The sequence below is a fragment of the Carlito syrichta genome, unplaced genomic scaffold (genome assembly GCF_000164805.1).
Source record: "Carlito syrichta isolate Samal-C Ts95f unplaced genomic scaffold, Tarsius_syrichta-2.0.1 Scaffold309104, whole genome shotgun sequence".
NCBI classification, from domain to species: Eukaryota; Metazoa; Chordata; class Mammalia; order Primates; family Tarsiidae; genus Carlito; species Carlito syrichta.
This window is the reverse complement of record NW_007253200.1, coordinates 239,634-259,190: the sequence shown is the minus strand read 5'-3', so window position 1 is coordinate 259,190 and position 19,557 is coordinate 239,634. Positions and strand designations below refer to the sequence as shown.

General features: G+C 36.6%; 1 protein-coding gene across 4 annotated transcripts in view; it reads left to right on the top strand.

Moving 5' to 3' along the window:
* KCNN2 (potassium calcium-activated channel subfamily N member 2) overlaps window positions 1-19,557 on the top strand; it is a 137,944-nt gene that overhangs the window by 109,587 nt on the left and 8,800 nt on the right. For all 4 annotated transcript variants that reach the window (XM_008066782.1, XM_021716965.1, XM_021716963.1 and 1 more), the window contains 2 exons: window positions 9,779-9,889; window positions 18,906-19,033. In XM_008066782.1, the coding sequence (XP_008064973.1) occupies window positions 9,779-9,889; window positions 18,906-19,033 (239 nt within the window). The remainder of the gene's footprint in view (window positions 1-9,778; window positions 9,890-18,905; window positions 19,034-19,557) is intronic.

Below are 19,557 nucleotides of genomic sequence, written 5' to 3'. Positions count from 1 at the left end.
ACTACAGTTTAGCCAGGACTGCTTTCCTCCAATCATTTTAGGTATATGAAATGGAGGCTAGCGAGTTGTTATTATGATGTGGTGTGAACTTTTAAATGTTGAAGTCAGAGATAGTTTCGAATTGCTGATGCACCATTTTCAGTGACCTAGACTTGCCTTTATTCCTTATCTGCTTTCCATAGCTTGGTTACAGCAGGGTGTTATCTTGATGCTTGTTTAGTTTCCATCTACATGAGGAAATGAATGAGTACTGTGAGCTCTATAGCCTGGAAATTCCCAGAATGTCTAAAATGAGGCACCCCTGCTCGACATGTCTACTGTGTTCACAGATTGGCAGGAGAGAGCACAGGCTTACCATTTTATGGCCCCTGAGTGGTAGCCAGTGCAGAGTGCACACCCTCACAGCAGTTGTCTGGGAAGACTGCTCCAAGAGCAGCTGACTGGAGGGAATGAGTGCCTATGGCATAGATGGTAGAAGGGTAACAGCCTTCTCCTGCTTGGTAGTAATCAACTGGGATAAGGCAGTTAGCTGTGACAGTATAACCCAGGGCTAATTATAACATCACCAGTTTTAACAAGATGACCTAATTGTGGAAAATATAATTTGGGAGCATAATTTAACATTATTTGCTTGTAAATTATAGAGAAATGCAGTTTTGTCCATTATACTAAACTTTTTCATTATACAGTAGTTGGTATGCTTCATTATATGTTTACTTTTGGGTGACTTTCCCCATTTTCCTCAAATAATAGCATTTTATTATATACTATAATGTTTTGGGAAATAAAATTTGCATAGATGTAATTTGAGAAGGCCCCTTAGCAAGCCCACAAGGGACATGAATGATGCTGTTTATAAAAACAGAACTGGTCATTGCAGAATCTTTTCCCTTGTGCTTCTTAGAAACAACTTTTTGGCAAGATGTACCTTCTTTTATTCTTGAATCAGGTGTGACTCAAGATTTATGCAAATAGGCTCATTCAACCATGGAATCAGGGCCAAATTTAAGGTTATCCTAGCCTGGATCTTGCACTACATTGTCTTTCCTTGATATTTCTTTGTTCCTAGTGTCTCAAGAACTGTTCCTTCAAAGTCTTACCAGATAGCACAAATCTTTTATTTGCCTGCTATAACTAATTCCTTGCTAACTTAAAAAAAAATAGAAGTTTTACATACCATTTAATCTATATGGACACAAAAATGCGATATGTAATGGAATTTACATTCCTGCCCTTGAAGCTCATGGTAAAACAGTCCCTCTATTCTTGGGAAGAGGGGTTCCTTTCCCTCTCCCTCATAAGCAAAATGCTTATTTCCTAGCAGGGCTTGGTGGCTCAGCCTGTAATCCCGCGCCTGTGGGAGGCTGAGGTTAGTGGATTGCCTGAGCCCGCGGGTTCAAGACCCGCCTGGGCAGTGAGACCTCATCTCTACAATAAATACAAAAATCATCTGGGCGTGGTAGCGCATGCCTATAATTCCGGCTACTTAGAAGGCTGAGGCAGAAGGATCGCCGGAGCCCAGCAGGTCGAGGCTGCGGTGGCCGGGAGCGGCCACTGCATTCCAGTCTGGGCGACAGAGTAAGACTCCAACACTAAAAAAACCCAAAAAACAAAAAACTTATTTCTTTTTCTTTTTCTTTTTTATTTTAGAGTTGTGGGGTACATGTGAGAATTTCCTATATAAATAAATAGGATGCCTGTGAGGTTTGGGCTTCTAGTGAGCCCTCTCTGCCCTGGTAGTGGGCCCAATGAATGATTATGTGCCCCTATTCTATCTCCTTTCCCCCTCATTAGCAGTACCCAGTGTCACTTGTTCCTGCCTCTGTACTTTTGTGCCCAATGTTTAGGGCATGCTTTTGAGTGAGGAAATGTGTTTTGTTTCTGTGATAGTTCACTTAGAATGATGGTCTCCAGCTGCATCTGCATTGCTGCAATGGACATAATTTTGTTCTTCTTGATGGCTATGTAGTATTCCTTTGTGTAAATGTACCACATTTTCTTTATCCAGTCAACTTTCAATGGGCTTCTAGGTTGGTTCCATGTTTTTGCTATTGTGAATAGTGCCGCAATGAACATCCGTGTGCAAGGGTATCTTTTTAGTAGAGCAATTTATGTTTCTCTGGATATATTCACAGAAGTGAGATTGCTGGATCATGTGGCAACTCAATTTTTACTTATTTAAGAAAATGCCACACTGCTTTCCACAAAGGCTAAACTAGTTTACATTCCCTCCAACAGTGTAGAAGCATTCCCTTTTCTCCATAGCCTCGCCAACACATGTTGATTTTTCACTTTGTGTTGTTAGCCATCCTGGCCAGTGTGAAGTGTTATTTTATGGTAGTTTTGATTTACATTTCTCTGATAATTAGTAAAGCTGAGCATCTTTCTTTTTTTTGTTTTTGTTTTTGTTTTTGAGTTGGAGTCTCACTTTGTCGCCCAGACTGGAGTGCAGTGGCCACTCCTGGCCACCGCAGCCTCTACCTGCTGGGCTCCGGCTATTCTTCTGCCTCAGCCTTCCAAGTAGCTGGAACTACAGGTGCGCGCTACCACACCTGGCTAGTTTTTGATTTATTGTAGAGATGAGGTCTCACCAAGTTGCCCGGGCGGGTCTCAAACCCGCGGGCTCAGGCAGTCCTCTCACCTCAGCCTCCAAAGTGCTGGGATTACAGGCTGAGCCACCGAGCCCAGCCGCTGAGCATTTTTCATATATTTGTTGGGAACAGACTTCTTAACTGACCTGATAAAAAATGATTTACTTGCATATAGATAAATTCACTCAGTAAAGATTTGAAAAACCGTATAGAGTTAGATTACCTCTATCCCTAGGCCAAGCAGATTCCCATGGAGTCAGGCTACAGGGCAGTCTTCTTGGGCTTAGCTTCTGGGAGTTGATTATATCCTATGTTCATTCCTTAAGCATCAAGAGCATATGGATGGAAGATACCTAGACACTAGTATGTAGAATGTTTGACTGACAATGTAGATTCCTAAAAGATGATAGTTTTTGTTTTCATAGTAATATAAAAGGTTAGTTTCTTTCAGATGAAACATGTTTCTGTTTTGTCAGATGCATTTTGTTTGCTTTTGTTTTCTTTTGATTTTAGGAAGTTTAAACACCAGTTTGTTGGTTGTGGATTGCCTAAGCCAGAAATGACTTGTTTTTATTTTAGGTGTTTATTTGCCTATTCTCCCTTGGACTTTGGCAACACATGTTTTAGTAAAATGTACATTATCTTATTACCTATAAGTCATTTTTCTGTCTCTCTTCTTTCCCAGATTTGGCCTTTAATAAATTACAGAAAAGAAATACAATTTATAACACTCTTAAGAGAGTACAGGGCCATCTCTGAATTATTTTGTATATTATCTCTGAAGTACTATGTGTCTTTGTGCTTTTATATTTGAATTTTCTTGTTGTGTTTATGAAATTTTGATAGAATTTACACTTTCATGTGACTTGTTTGCATTTTGAAGTACATTAGAGCTGATTTAAATGCTAACACCTATAAGAATTTCTATTTAAAGAATGTACACATAAGGAAATTAGTACTGCCTGTTTTCTTCATAAAGTGAATTGAAACTAATGAATTATCGTCTGCCATCATCTTAGATGTTCACATTTCATTGGTTAAAACTCAGAATTAAGCTACAGCTTAAATTTTTTTATACAGCTAAATTTGTGAGATGAGTGTAATTTTGGGTAGCCAAAGCCATTAGATTAAGATTAATCTGGAGTGTTCTGGACAGATATATATTGTTAAACTATAAGGAGAAATGCTTTTCTATAATATTTCTAAGAAAGAAGAAAATGGTGTTATTAAAAATAACTTCTCTTTGCCTGAAATAGTGAATTCAAGAAAATTGCACAAAACTATTCTTGTAATGTTTAGGCTATATTTATAATATTATACATAGATTATTGTAAACTACTAAAATAGGGGATCTTAGATACTGAAATATGTTAACAAGAATTCCAATGTGATGGATCAAACAAGTCAAGTATAAATTTATCTTTTACCAAGACCAAATAGGAAGTAAGGCTTACGAGACAAAAGTATTTTCCTTTCTCCTGGATATTGTATCTCCCTTCAAGAGAAAACCATTAAAGTTGTAATTCCTTACTTTTCTTTTTATTCTTCTACCTTTCCTCTATTTGAGGAAGTACTGAGAGCCTGAGAATTTACTATTGTGAATGTTATGATAACCGATGGAATGAATTCTAAAGAGCTTCATGCTTTTGATTGAAGGTGATAGGCCAAATAACTTTGTTAGATCATAGCATCTATCTTCGCTTTTTGACAGCACCAGCTAGTTTCTCAACATTTCTAATTTTACAAGAGAAAAGGTGATTTAAAAAGTTATTCTAGCTACCTATTCATATAGATATATTACATCCTGAAAGATATGAATTTCCCCTTAAGACTATATCTTATACCAGAATGAAGGCCATTCATTTGTTATTTTGCTTCTCTTTCTATAAAACTATGGCAGCTCTTGGCCTTTTGACTAAAGTATAGAAGACTGAATTATTTGACAAAATTGTCTGTAAATAAAGAGTAATATCTGTTCATTGCTAGGGATGCAGAGATTATCTGACAAGGGGTTCTCTAATAATAATCTCTAAATCCCTAGACTTTGACACAGTCTAGCACAAAATCCTCAACAAAAGCAAGGTCACTTTAGACACATGATTTAAGTTTCTTCCATCCCACTAGTATTTCTGTATAAACAAAACAATGCATAAAAGTTTCCTAGCTCATAATAATTTGAAAATCACCACACTATTTTTAAAAATTGTATTCAGGGAGCAAAAAACAAGTCAATTCAGGACAGAAGCTGTTTGATAGCCTTGACTTTTTCTGAAGATAAGAACATTTGGTAATAATCCTGTCAACATTAAATGTGCTCTGTGTTGAGGAGTTTTTTGGTGTTTTTTTTTTTTTTTTTTGAGTTGGAGTCTCACCCTGTCGCCCAGACTGGAGTGCAGTGGCCGCTCCCGGCCACCGCAGCCTCGACCTGCTGGGCTCCGGTGATCCTTCTGCCTCAGCCTTCCAGGTAGCTGGAACTACAGGCGCGCGGAGGAGTCTTGATTTAACATCACAGGACAACTCAGTCAATTTCAGAGTTAAATAGTTTTCATCCTGATGGGCAGTAACACTATCCTGTTAACTCAGTCAGAGGGTGTTCTAGAGCAGCAATGAATTAGCTAGAGCTCATGAAGAGACATGACTGGTGTGAAAAAGAACTAAAGCGAAGGTCTGATTATATTCCTGCTATTTTCTCTCTTTCCATTTGAGGATTTGTTTTCCCTACCTGTGGACACAGGGATCCTGAGAAGCTAGTCTGAAGCCTTTCCTTGTTGAATGTATATGAACGTGTGAAATACTCTCTCTCTTTTTTTAAATGTCTTATACAATTTGACATGGAGTGTTTAATATCAAGTCATAATTTTGAAGAGGTTTTTACTTTTGGTTTGCTTGTTCTTTCCAGTGTATTCACTGAATCTCATCAAGTAAAGACCCCCTGAGGAGAGTGTGTCTTTAAATTCTTATAATAGTTTCTATTTTGTGCAGAACAGCAGGAGGGAATGATGGGCCTTTTCAGTCATAAGGCTAAAATTCCCCACCAATGTCCTGGTGGACCTTCACTTCTCCCCAAGAAAATTACAAAAGAGATATGACAGCTGTTTTCTTCCAGGTACAGGCAAGTATAGCTGGAAGTTGTTGTGACCTCTAGCATTCAGCTCCTTGACTCTGCAATTCCATCTAATTTTTTCTAAACTATCAGCACTTTTAGTTGGCAGAGTTGCCCTTCCTATCTCTGATGTATGTGCACTCACATTGGCACCACCGTAATCAGGAGATTTAAACCCAAGGATGACTCATTGTTGATGACCGGTTTTATGCAGTACTTCCTTCTTTCCAGCCTCTGAAGTACAAGAATGAGCTGAACAAACAAACCACTATAAAGGAGCCTTGGGTTTCCCCAGGCCCAGGTTTCTTCACTGAACTAAATCTCTCCCCTCTTCCTTTTGATGTGGACGTTTGAATTTGACCTCTACCCTCTAGCAGCAAATAGCAACTTTGTATTTAAAGAAACTCACAGGTAGGGCATTTTCGATAGAGGGAATTTGTCTTCAAAATTTCCTTGAATGTTGTTTATTTGAATGACCCGAGGAAACCTTCCAAAACTCCAGTGGTATTTAATATTAAAGCTGAGTGCTTTATAGAATGTTGTTTGCCAGAACTGATTGTTTTATATATTTTCATGAAAGAATATTTATGTCAGACAAATACAGTAAAAATATATTTATAGTTCTGGGATATTGAGTCAGTCAGCCTGAGGGACAGGAAAACAGGTGATGTTTTCAGGTATTAATTCTACCTTTCTTTTGGAGGACAAATATGTTAAAGTGAAAGTAAACATTAAATCTGTCATTAATTTTTAGGTTAAAAGCATGTTTTTTTCCAAATTAGCTATATTTTGATAAAGCTAAGTTATGGGCTAATAAGTTGGCTATAAAACTGAAGTTTGAGATTTTAGGAGCTATTACAAAACCCACAGCAGGATAATTAAAGATTGGAATATTTTTAACATTCGTGTTTTTTATCAGAACTATTATCTGTGATGTGATGGTGAAGATTCTGGAATGTCTATGAAAAATTATACATTGTGTTATTCTATTGAATCTTTGGAAGATGCCCTTTTCAATCAGGAAATAATCGGAACCTTTCCCCAGTGTGCCATTACAGGAAATTGCCTCTTTTCATTGACTTGTATCCTTAAGGTATTAAAGCTTGATTCCCAAAATGGTCTTTCAAAAGAATTCTTGGAAGTACTTGCAGGATCAGCATTAACTACATGATTTAAAGTAAAAGTATGTTACTTCTCTGAATTTTTCACACATTATGTGACAAATGATTTTGGGGAAACTGTGATACCTGAACTTCTTTTACATGCAGGGGATCAATATGTCTTACAGTTTTTTTTGTTCTGTAAATGGAGAAGGATACAGTGGAGAAAAGCACTACATTTTAATTTGGCAGCAGCTAAGACGGTCCAGGTGTTGGGATTTAACTGTAGCTTATGCTGACTGACTGTCATTTGTCTGTTCAGTTTGATCTAGCTTAGGGTAAAAAGCTTAATAATGCTTGCCATTACTCATCTTTTCTAAAGCAAGTTCTCTCTCTCTCTCTCCCCCTCTCCTTCCTCCCCCTTCACTTCTCCCTTTTTCACTCTCTTTCAACATCTACTTTGTTAGAAAGAAAGATGATAAACAACCCAAGAAAAACCTAAACCTTTGCTTTTGATATACTGGCTTCATAAACATTCCTTCATTTTGTTTTTAGGTGCCCATCTTGAAGTGACAGGTTAGTGATCTGCTTAGGTTTTCCCTAAGAACATAAATGAAATCAAAGAAAAGTAAGCAGGATACATTTTCTGACTTTGGTGAAAAGAATATGACTCATCTTGTTAAAGGCATATAGGGATCTTAATTTCGGAGAGTAACATATGTTAGTCCCAACTGTTTCTACTTCGATTGTGGTGGTGACAAGCTCTGGTGAAAATGTTGTAAAAGCATACTTGTCTTCATTTTTATTCACTTTATGAAACAGAATGGTCCTAGAAATAGACACTGGGTGGACAATAACATTATGCCATTCCTTAAAATTACTATAACCACGAATGTGTTGGCAGGAATTTACCTTGAACCTAGAAAGTCTTTGGAAGTGGGCCAGCTTCATCTTGCCTAACTCTAAAAATTTAAAAATAAAGGTTACTTTCATGAAATGTGATTCTGTACATATCAAATCCTCTTATGATTTATTAATATTTTGTATTTATTTTATTTATTATGTTTATGGTTTTCTTAATTAAAATAAGACTTAAAGAGTTAAGGACTTTGCATTTGAACAAAAAGTGGTTCCTAAGCTCTCGAAGTATAAAATTGTTAGATTCCCTTGCACTTTCAATCTGCAACAAAGGTACTCATTTTTAATGCACATGTTTTCTGGTGAGTGAGAGAATACTGAGCAAGAAATGGGGCCAGCAGCAAGGAAGAATGTAGTCCAAGAATCAAGACAAATAAGAATCGACTTCCCAGTGCTCTTGATACCAGTGATTTTCCACTCCTGTTAGGATTTTGATTTCTTTCCAGAAGTATCACAGCAGTGGCCACCTGCCAGGGGAGAACAATATCCTTTAAATATTTTGGAAATATTTAAATATTTTAGAAATAAAATTTTAATACATTTGTACTTATGGTTATGGATATGCTGTAAGTTATATATCTATTCCTCAATATTAAATGTTTACAGTGTTGATCACCACATTTTTAAGGTAAAAAGTTGCTATTAGTGATTTTTTTTATACCTACCAATAATGAGAAAACCTGGCTGTCTTGTGAGAATTTGAGAATTTCACTATCCCATGAGCATCCTACCCTTTTAGCTAACATAAAGAAGATGCAATTAAAACTATAGCATAAAGAGTACCTGGTATTAAACCAGGGGCATGAGGACCAGTTGGAGGCCCAAACGTCACCTGCACATAGATTACTTATGTACCTAATCTTGACTTGTACCCCACATCTCCACAATAAAATTAAGTGTTTTTTTTAAAAAAAGAAGTTAAGAGTCAAGCCTGTTGAGAAAACCATCAGTCTTGGACCTATTATTTGTGCTTCTCTCCAGGAGATTCTTCCTGCCTGTGCCCTGCTGTTAATTCTTTGTTATCTGTTCACTGAGACTAGCTTAGTGATCTCTACTCCTCTGTTGTCCTCTCAGGGTTGACATTCTGTCTGGAGGTGTGACATCCTTGTCACAGGCCCCTGAGGTAGCTCTTCAGTTGGCCCCATCCCTGCCAGCAGGTTTATTGTGACATCATGACCTTGTCTAAGCACTCCAATAGTGCCCTGGCCTTTCCTCCACACCCTATGAAAGACCTTGCTGGTCTTTCAGCTAAGACAACCCTTGCAACTTGGAATTAGTACACCTTGATCACAAAGGAGGAGGACTGTAATCTTGGGGGTGTCACACCTCTTTTTCCAATGGTCTATAATTCGAAAGGAACACTTGGGTTTTTGTTTTTGTTTTCAAAATGATGGTGACCCATGCCTTTCCTAGTGGTATAGCAAACCTCTAAAATGGGATAGTTATTCCTGACCTTCAGCACTTCCTTCGTATGTCTCTGCTGTCCAGGTTCAGATGTCTGTGCTCTTCTTGCAATCCTTTCTGTTTATACACTTGGGACAGTCAAGTTGCACGTATGCTGAGATAATTCATTGCTTTCATTCCTGGCACACTGCAAGTGATTGGCCTGGAGGTCTCCTGGTCTCATCTTAAGAAAAGATCACACAGTGTTATTATTTAGAGAAAAATCCTTATTTCCTCTCCATACATTTATGCTAATTTGCTCACTTATTTGTTCCTATTGTAATTATAGGTATATAACTGATTTGATGTTTTTTAAGAAGTTTCTGAAAACTTAGCAAGTTGTTTTTTTGCCATTTATTTATGATGGAAGTGTGTTTTATTCAAATACCACGCTCTAGTTCCTTAAGTATGCAAACTAGATTTTTAAAACTCCAATTTAAATACATATTGCTTGCATTTGTTGACCACACACTTTCTGTAATACTTATTGAAGACACTGAGTAGTACAGTTTTTTTTTTTTTTTAATCTTGAGAAACTTTTGCATTTGGTGCAAAACATTTTCTAATCTGGCTGAGACAGCAAGTAGTAACTCTTTGGGATTCTCTTTTCTTCTTGTTTTCAGGGTGCTGGTTGCACAGCCCTGGTGGTAGCTGTAGTGGCAAGGAAGCTAGAACTTACCAAAGCAGAAAAACACGTGCACAATTTCATGATGGATACTCAGCTGACTAAAAGAGTAAGTTACCATCCGTATAACTTCAAAGAGAACATTATTATGTTTTTTATCTTGAGATTTGAATCTTAAATGACATGGTTTGAAAGTTGAGGCATTTCTTGGAATCAATACCATTTTATCATATTTTGAGAATTGACTATTTCTAACTTTAGGTCAGTGAGGAAGTAATTGGATAATCTTGGTATATGGTTAAAAATAGCTCAAATAAATCTAAATACATAGGCATACTTAACATTTAAGTGTAATATGCAAGTAGAGACCAATATTGGATTGAGTAGTAGGAATTGCCAGTGCAAAATAGGAACTTGATGGGTAGGCAATTGAACAAATATTTTACTGAACTTCCATGAGCAAGTCACTGGGGATCGCTTGAACCCAAGTCTGCAGTGAGCTATGATCACCCCGGTGCACTCCAGCCTTGGCACCAGAGTGGAACTCTCTCTCCAAAATAGTAATTCACTCAATCAGTGTGAAACCACCACTAACTTTTAGAAACCCAAGATAGAAGCAGAGCCCGGCCCTTTCCATGACTTAAAGGCCGGCCAACAGAGAGAAGTTGAAAATAGTATAGCGTCCAGATGGGAGATCACTATCCAATTATTACGAGTAGAGGAAAGCAATAGTCACAGTGTTGAAGAGTACTCACTCTGTGCCAGGCACAGCTCCAAGTGTATCACATGTGTAATCCCATTTCATCCTCACAACAACTTTATGAGGGAAGTACTATTATTATGGTCGTTTTATAAACATGGAAACCAAGACACAGAGAGATTAGGTAACCTGCTCAGAATTAACTTATCAAAATGGAAAGTCATGCAAGGTGGAAAAGATTGTTATTAGATTAAATTTTTAGACTTTCTTTATCATCGCTTGAGACAAATACCAAAGTCAAAAATAACTAAAAATTATTTTTTAGAGGAGTCATCTTGCTATATAAACACTGCCCAAAGAGAAATCCAATCTGGTCATTACTGGAATAACAAAATACATTATCATTTGGTAACTTTACCCAGAAATGAATCAATAGAAACTTCAAGCACAGTTCCAACTTTGTGTTTTCACTCACTCCTGATTTTGATTGTATGTATAAAAGTAATCTTGTTTAATTTGATAAATACTTTCTAATAAATAAGCCATTTTAATGCAAATATATTTATACAGATTATAATTATGAACTGTAAACATAAATTCCAATTGCCTTGCTCATGCTTTCTAAGTCTTCCCTAGCAGACACTGTTGTGGGACTTCAATGTAGTTAGTGGGTCTACTTATAGTGCAGTATCAAAACTTCTCAGTTTCAGATGCCACATTTTTATGGCCTGGATTTACCATTTTGGAATGTCTTCTACTCTCCATGATTTCTTCTCATTTCTTCCAGCCTCTGAATTTATTCTCAAAACTCATGAACATTCTTATATGGGAGAGTGGAGGGGAGAAAGGTCAACAGGAAACTGAATGGAGGCTTGAATTAGCCTACTAGGAAATGAAGATATATATACATATGAGATTAGTCCACAGCTAATCAACAAATCATAGCAGATGTGTTGTGTATTTCATCATGTGCTTGTTTGGGCCTTTTAGCATTCTATACTGCACAGCTTGTGTTTAAGAGTCACAAGTTTTATAATATCAAAAGAATACTTCCATTAAGTGCCTTGTAATCCATGTTATTTTATTGTGAAGATTATACATTTTATCAGGAATTAAGTTAATACCACACTTAAGATATTAGGCAGAAAAATACTTTAAAATATCATGTAGCCCATATGTTTGCATGTAAGTCTTCTCAACAGTTAAAAAAATTGTGATAGATTCACAAATAAGGAAGCCAAGTTAGCATGTTTGGTCAGACTTCCCCATGTTTCATAAGCAGGTTTTTAGTTTTATCTTAAGAAGGAAGCACACAATTTCTTTAAATGTTATTTTGTAATATTGATATTCCATATCTTAATTATTAAAACATTTTGAGTTTTAGAAAAGACAAGGTCTTTGAGGAAAAAAAAAATCTACAGTACCACACTGTATCTACCACTTTTTTTTTTTTTTTTGAGTTGGAGTCTCACTCTGTTGCCCAGACTGGAGTGCAGTGGCCACTGCTCCTGCTTCCGGTCACTGCAGCCTCGACCTGCTGGGCTCTGGTGATCCTTCTGCCTCAGCCTTCAAAGTAGCTGGAACTACAGGCACGTGTTACCACGCCCGGCTAATTTTTTGATTTATTGTAGAGATGAGGTCTTGCCAAGTTGCCCAGGTGGGTCTCGAACCCGCGGGCTCAGGCAATCCACTCACCTCGGCCTCCCAAAGCGTGGGATTACAGGCTGAGCCACCGAGCCTGGTCAAGTACCACCTTTGATGAGATTTTTTTTGGTGAGATTCACAGAGGTTAACTGGGAGACATTCCAGGTTGGTTTTATAGTATAGTTATTTTAATTCAGAGTCTCTCAACCTTGGCACTAGTGATTTTCAACTGGATAATTGTTTATGGGGTGGGACTGTCCTGTGCATTTTGGATGTTTATCAGCATACTTGACCTCTACTTACTAGATGCTAGTAGCATTGCCCTCCACTTGTGACAACCACAAATTCCTCTAGAGATTGCCAAATGTTTTCTAAAGAGACAGAAGAACCACTACTTTAGCTTGTCATTCCACAAGGATTTGACATCCTTGAAGAGACTGGCACAGAGTCTCTTAGCAGATATTTTTTGAGTCTCCAGAATTTATTGTAATTTCTCTCTTCCTTGGAATAGCATATACCCACTTAACAAAAATACACTAGTATTGTTGGGGTCTGTGTTAACTGCTGAGGACACAGAGCTAAAATATCATATTCTAGCTCTCAAAGAATTTTAAGATTTTACAGTACTGACTACTCAGAAAAATCTGATGTTTCCTGCTTGGAAGAAAAATGCTCTTATGCTCTGGCTCATGTTGTTCATGGGTCCTCTAAAGCCCAGTCTGAGTTCCTTTAGAGGACTGTGGATCCAGGATCTAGATTAGTGGATCTAGATGACCTCCCTTTAGTGTTTATGAGTGGCACTCATTTCCCCAACCTGACAAAGTTTTCTGATGATACTACAACTTTTTGGTATACTTTCTTGCATACTTTAGAGGCATTTCCTATAGATAATGCTGCATGAAGAGTCTGATTGCCTATAGAAAAAGCTTTATTTCTGTAGGCAATTGGACCATAGAAAGAAAGCTTTTTTCTACAGATAATTAGACTCTTCATAGAATCTTCAAGTACTGTTGTAGTTTCAAAATTTGCTTTCTGTACAATGCTTACCATGCTTTAATAATTCTGTTACTACTACTTTCTAAAAGTGGAGTTACTTTGCAGTATTTTGGGGGGCCAATGTCTCTTAAGTCTGAGGAAGATACTGCAGAAGGCTTGCCAGTAGATTACAGGTGAGATGTTGGTAATTAAAGATATAAATGTTAACATAGCATTAGAATAAAATGCAAAATTTCTGGTTTATGATACCCATTCCATTATTATAATTAATATTTTAAAATAATACTTTTATAATTTCTCTTCTTTATTTTACATGAAATCATCAACTTAATTAGTACCATGTACTTAGAATGACATTCCATTGAATTATGAATGGAAATTTGACCTCTTTATAATTTTAACTTTGTAAGTAGAAATTCTAAAATACTGAATGTGATTTATGAATACTAAGAGTTATCAAGGACCTAAGACCATACATACAAACTTAAAGATAAAAGCATACAAATTCAAGGGTACCATATATTGTTAGAGAAAAATACAACTATTCCTGAAACAGGACACAGAAGAAATCATTTCTTCTGATGATTAACAAGGGTGATGGCCACAGACATTCTGAAATTTAAATGTGACTCTAAAGAAAAATCAGTATGAATGTTAAAAGATAGTTTATTCTCCCAGGAACAAATATAACTTTCCAAGTCTTCCAATGTATATCTTTACTGAATTGAAAAATTTCTGTGAAAAATTATTCACCACATAAAAATTTTCAGGGAACAATTTAATACAGAAGTCATTCTCTTTGACTACATTAATCAAGAGAAATACTACAGTATTCACTGAATACTACAGTATTTGTTGTGCACCAGCATTGAGGCAGATTGGCATAATTCTAAAAACTTACAAGATACTCTACAGTTCAAACATGGCCAACAGGTAGAGGTATCCAGAATAATCTAATGATTTCAAAATGAAAGCATAATAACAAAAACTTGTCACCTTGCTTAGTAAGACAGAACCAGCTATTTAATAGATTTGCAGTTCATCACTTTTCAGAGGCAATGTGTTTTATCATGCCATATCTTTTGGAAAAACAGTATTACTATTCACCCAGTCTGAAAAAACAAACAAACAAACAAAAAACAGGAAATCTTGGAGTTTGGTCCTCAGAATACCTTCATTTTGGAAAGAAACTTGAAAACAAGCAATTCTGAGAACCCAGACATAATTTTTAAAGTTGCTAGATATACCACAAAAGATAATTATACATATTAAAGTCTACAGTGGGTGTTTTCAATCCTGTTAAGAATTCTCAATAAGATCCATGATAGGAACATTATTATGCAGTTATACAATGTTGTTTCCTGTACATCTCTCAAAAAGTGAACAGAAATTGTAGATGATTTACTCTGTGTAACTTTTACATTGTCCCCAGCTACACAGCCCAGTGGGTTAAGGCACAAAATGAATAGGTTACATGACTTTGCCCTGTTTGCCAACCACAACATTCACCCAGGCCCCAGACACCCAACCTAAAGGAGAACTGGGAGAGAGAGGTTGGAATGCTAAGCAGCTGATCTGCTGCTGCAAGGTCAGTTGAGAGCATATGGTGCTCTGGTGTTGGCGGGAGAGGAAGTATTATGCTAAAAAAGCCTCAGAGGTGAGAGGGAAAAAAAGGTACAAAGAAATGGAAATTGAAAATGAAGACTCAAAGTCGTGAAAAATAAAAGAAAAATATAAAGAAATAGACTTTTAGATGATGCTGCCATTACCTATATCATATAGGTTTGAACAAAGCAACGTTTCAGTTAAAAGTCTAGCTGCTTTAAGTACTTCTGTGTTTTATAAAGTACTGTTATACTTTACATTTTTTAACCTATGATTTTATAATGAACCATAAGTCAGCAATATAACATTTCATGACCTTTATTCTTATAAAATCATTTTAAGGCATCTAGGTAAGTACTATTAATAATATAGTACTATTATTTCTTTTAGAGTCTTCACTACCTGATTATTATTAATAATATGCCTTTCAAGATGTTTCTTTTTTTAGTTTACAGTATTAACTTTTAGTAAACAAAGCAAAAACTGACAAAGCCCAAAACCAATTCTCGTGGCCCAAAAAGATGTTTCTAATAGAAGATTTTGGTTAGAGCTGATCATTACAGACTCCGAGGAAATTTTGTTTTTCATTGAGGTGCAGGAGAGGTGGTGGGAAGAAGAGGTTCCCACTTTTTAAAAAATGTCCTTTCCCCTCACTTTTCTTATTTTTTGAAAAACAGGAAAGCAGTCATATTTCATAGAGGTTTGGGCCCATTAATTGGCTCTAGAATTATGACAGCTACTCAATTTTTGAGGGACATTTGTAAATCCTCTTATACCACTCATCATGGTATCTAGCATATGGTAGAGATTCAGTACATTTGTTAAATTCATAAATGAAAATGCACTTGACCCATTTAGAGCCTAGGTCTTTTCTCTAAACTTATCACGTGAGTCCTTTGGTGGATAATTATGTATCTGTGGTTCATAAGAAGTTTTTATGTAAATTAATTATATGTACTTTTTATGTCAATAAATTATATGTACTATGGTGCCCAGTTAACGCCTTAGATATTTATTTAGTACCAGCTACGCCCAAAGCAATGAGCTAGAAAGACAAAAAGACTACTGACATGTCTGATGCCCTCTGAGAGTTTATAAAAGCCCTGGAAAGGAGAGTGAGGGGGCTCAAAGGTTACATAATTAGATGATTATATGACAGAATTCTTGACTGAGAAAACAAAGGAAACTTTCCCTCTAAATCAACTTCTAGACCTCAGAAGGATGGGAGGGTGTGTGGAGTATGAGAGATGAGATATTACTTAATGGGTACAATGTACACTGAGTGATGATTACACTAACAGCCCAGACCACCACTATGCATTAGATCCATGTGAAAAAATGGCACCCGTACCTCCTAAATTTATACAAATAAAAAAGAATGCATAGACCTGTTTCTCCCCATTTTTTCTAGAAGTTTGCGCATCATATTCATGTAACAACTTCCCACTCTTAAACCTGCAAAAACACTGAAGTGCTTTCTACTCTGTCTTTCCACTGCCCACTGTCTGTTCCTTTTCAACCCCAAGAGGGAAAAGAAGACCCTACAATTAGAAATACATCAAAGTAATAGGCAAAGAGCAGGATTTTTATTCTGAGACATATTGTTTTGTGGCTGCCATGTTGAAACCTAGCAGTTAAATAGGATGCTTTAAGAGCTTTATTCCTGTATTTGAAAGCCTATTAGAGAATTAGAAAGGGGATGTTTCAAAATAAATTCCCATATTTCAAAGTTTTTAAAAAGCAGTTGCAGGGATTTCATTTTCAGATGAGGAATAAGCCTATCAGCTAAAATGAGTACTTAGTGAATACAAATCCTGCAACATAAGGCTTCAAGGGCATCACCCACCCCCTGAACTCTGAGATTGAGGTTCCCTACTTCAACCATTCCCCCCACCATTCCAAAGAGAAAGAATCATTTAAAATGCATCAAGGATAAGCAGTGAATCACCTTTTTAAAGGAGTATAGACTTTAGAAATAATTTTGTATTTGCTATTTGTAGATGGGAATCCAAACCAAAATCAATTGCTGTGCTCTGTACTGAGCATTGCTATGTTCTGTTGCTGCACTCTTGTCCCATTGGCTTTTACCTAGATTTTTGCTGAGATTTTTTTTTTTTCAGCTTCCTCACCAGGCTGATCTAGGCTTTTTCTCTGTGCCTTGGACTGGTAAAATAAGGGAGGGAGCATCCACCAGGGTCCCTTGCCAGTCTTGTGGACATCTACAGACATCAGAGGGAGGAAACCTCTTTCCTCACAAGAAAGGGCTATTCTAACCCCAGGGACTGTGGCCAATCACTTTCCACTTCTCCCTCTTTAAAAGCAAGGTCCTCAAATATTGACAATTCATGCTGTACTTATTCCGTTAACTCTGAAAGGAGTGAGGATCAGATGAGAAAGTCTTTTTTTTTTTTTTGGTTGGAGTCTCTCTCTGTTGCCCAGACTGGAGTGCAGTGTCATGCTCACGGCCACCACAGCCTCGACCTGCTGGGCTCAGGTGATCCTTCTGCTTCCAAGTAGCTGAAACTATAGGCATGAGCTACCACGCATGGCTAATTTTTTTGATTTATTATAGAGATGAGGTCTCACCATGTTGCCCAGGCTGGTCTTGAACCAGTAGCTCAGGCAATCCTCTCACCTCAGCCTCCCAAAGTGTTGGGATTATAGGCATGATTGAAGAGTGGCTGTCAGTGTTGTTGAGGAAGATGTTTCCATAGCAGGAAGATGGAGCCAAGAATTTTACTCGAATTCCTTTTAACTTCACCATGGATGATGGTGGTGTTATTTACATGCACTGCTGGTGCTTGGCATCTGTTTGTCATTTTTTCTGTTGGTTTGAGGGTGCTCTTCATGCACAATGTCTAATGGATAGCCAGAGGAAGTGCATTATGATGCAAAGTCACTCCTAAAAGCAGTTTTACTGAAATAAGGCAGTCATTTTCTTCAAAGGGGTTCTAACAATGCAATTCCACTCAAAAAGAAAACTTTTCAGCTCCATGAATAAGGATTCACCATCAGTCACCAAGTCTGATGTTTTCTTTGCTAAAGTGAAAAATATAAATACAAACTTGGGCCCATCATTCTCTATAAGTCTAAGACTCCTCCTTATTGTAAAACTTGAGATTGAGAGGAAGTCAATATTAACTATTTCCAACTTCTCAGGTTTGAGAAAACTAAGTCCTTTGAGGTTAGCTAATCACCCCAAAGTCAAGAACATAGAACCTAGTTATCAATCTCAGCTCTTTAACAATTGAGTTTCTCTTTCTCCACCCAGCACCCCACTAACCTGTGACTTTCTTTTGTGAAATATCCTTTATCCATCACTCAAAATAATTAAATGGAACAACTTCTTAGAATAAGTGATTAATAACAAGCCCAAGTAAAAGCTCTGAGTCATCAGACCCTGTAATATGAGTAAGGAAGAGGACAAAATCTGTCCTTTGGTGGCCCTATGTCAGCTCTCAGGATTTTTTGAAAACTTTAATCATGAAAGCAAGAGATTTGATAAAGTATTCATGCCTTTCATCAGCTGCAGTAGGTCTTGACAGTGTTAATGTGTTCAGCCTTCACATTTATTCCATCCATTTGAAATGCAGTGTACTTAAATTTCCAAACAAAATCATGATAACATGGACTCGTTGTCAGTTAATTTAAGAGTGCTAACAAGCATACAAATTACTAAGTCAACCTGGGAGGCTGGGTGTACGCATACATTCAGCAATATTAACATGCCCTTCCAGTAGTACACAGCCAGAAATACTGAGTGAGCTTGCAAAGGACTAGATTAGCCTTGGCCTTCTGGCATTCTGCCTTTCCCCCTGGGAAACAAAGAACATGCAGAGAACAATTGCAATACAAGGTGGAGAAATCAGTACCTCTTGATTTTTTTTTAAGTAGTTGGATAAAAAAGAATTATCCTGAAGGAGTAGGATAGAATTTTACCACAGAAAGGGATCAGTAGTTACTCCCTAATATTTTAATTTAAGAGTTGCTTCCAGGCAGATGCAAGTACTTCTAAAAAGGCATAGATGCAAGAAAAATAGTCTTTTGAGTTATAGTTACAAATAGAGCTATAGCTCACCATGATCCTTAGGATGAAGAATATGACCCACAGCAAAGTTAGTTGCAAAGGATTCTGCTTTGGAATTTTTCAACTGCTTTTTTTTGTTTGTTTCCCTAACAGGTAAAAAACGCAGCTGCCAATGTACTCAGGGAAACATGGCTAATTTACAAAAATACAAAGCTAGTAAAAAAGATAGATCATGCAAAAGTGAGAAAACATCAACGAAAATTCTTGCAAGCTATTCATCAGTAAGTACCATTTTTCATTTTCATCATGCTTTTGTATCCTTGGCTTTTGATTCTTACACTAGGTTCTTCTTTCATGAGGGAGAAAAAAAGAAAACATTGTCATGTTTGTTAACAGACGACATAATCTGGCAATTTAATCATTCCATAAATGAAATTCTGAGAAAAATTTCAGTTCCTTTTATGATTAAAAATTATTTATTACAGAATAGTCATTGATTAATTAAAATATCTTCCAGATTCTTTTTAGAATAGTTTCTATTAAAATTATATTTATTGATTTAACATATCTATTCATATAATTTGCTCTAGGATGTTTAGCTTGTGTCTACTGCAAACTCTTGAAAAAAATAACATTATATAACCTCTTTGGATGTTTTAAAACATGCCAAACATCTTTATATGAATGTAGTACATATAGTTGATTTAATATTTGAGTTTTAAATTAGTTTTTAATCAGAATTTTGGGAATTGTCTATATGCTACGTGTTCATTATAGATTTTATTGTTTGTATAGACCTTTCACT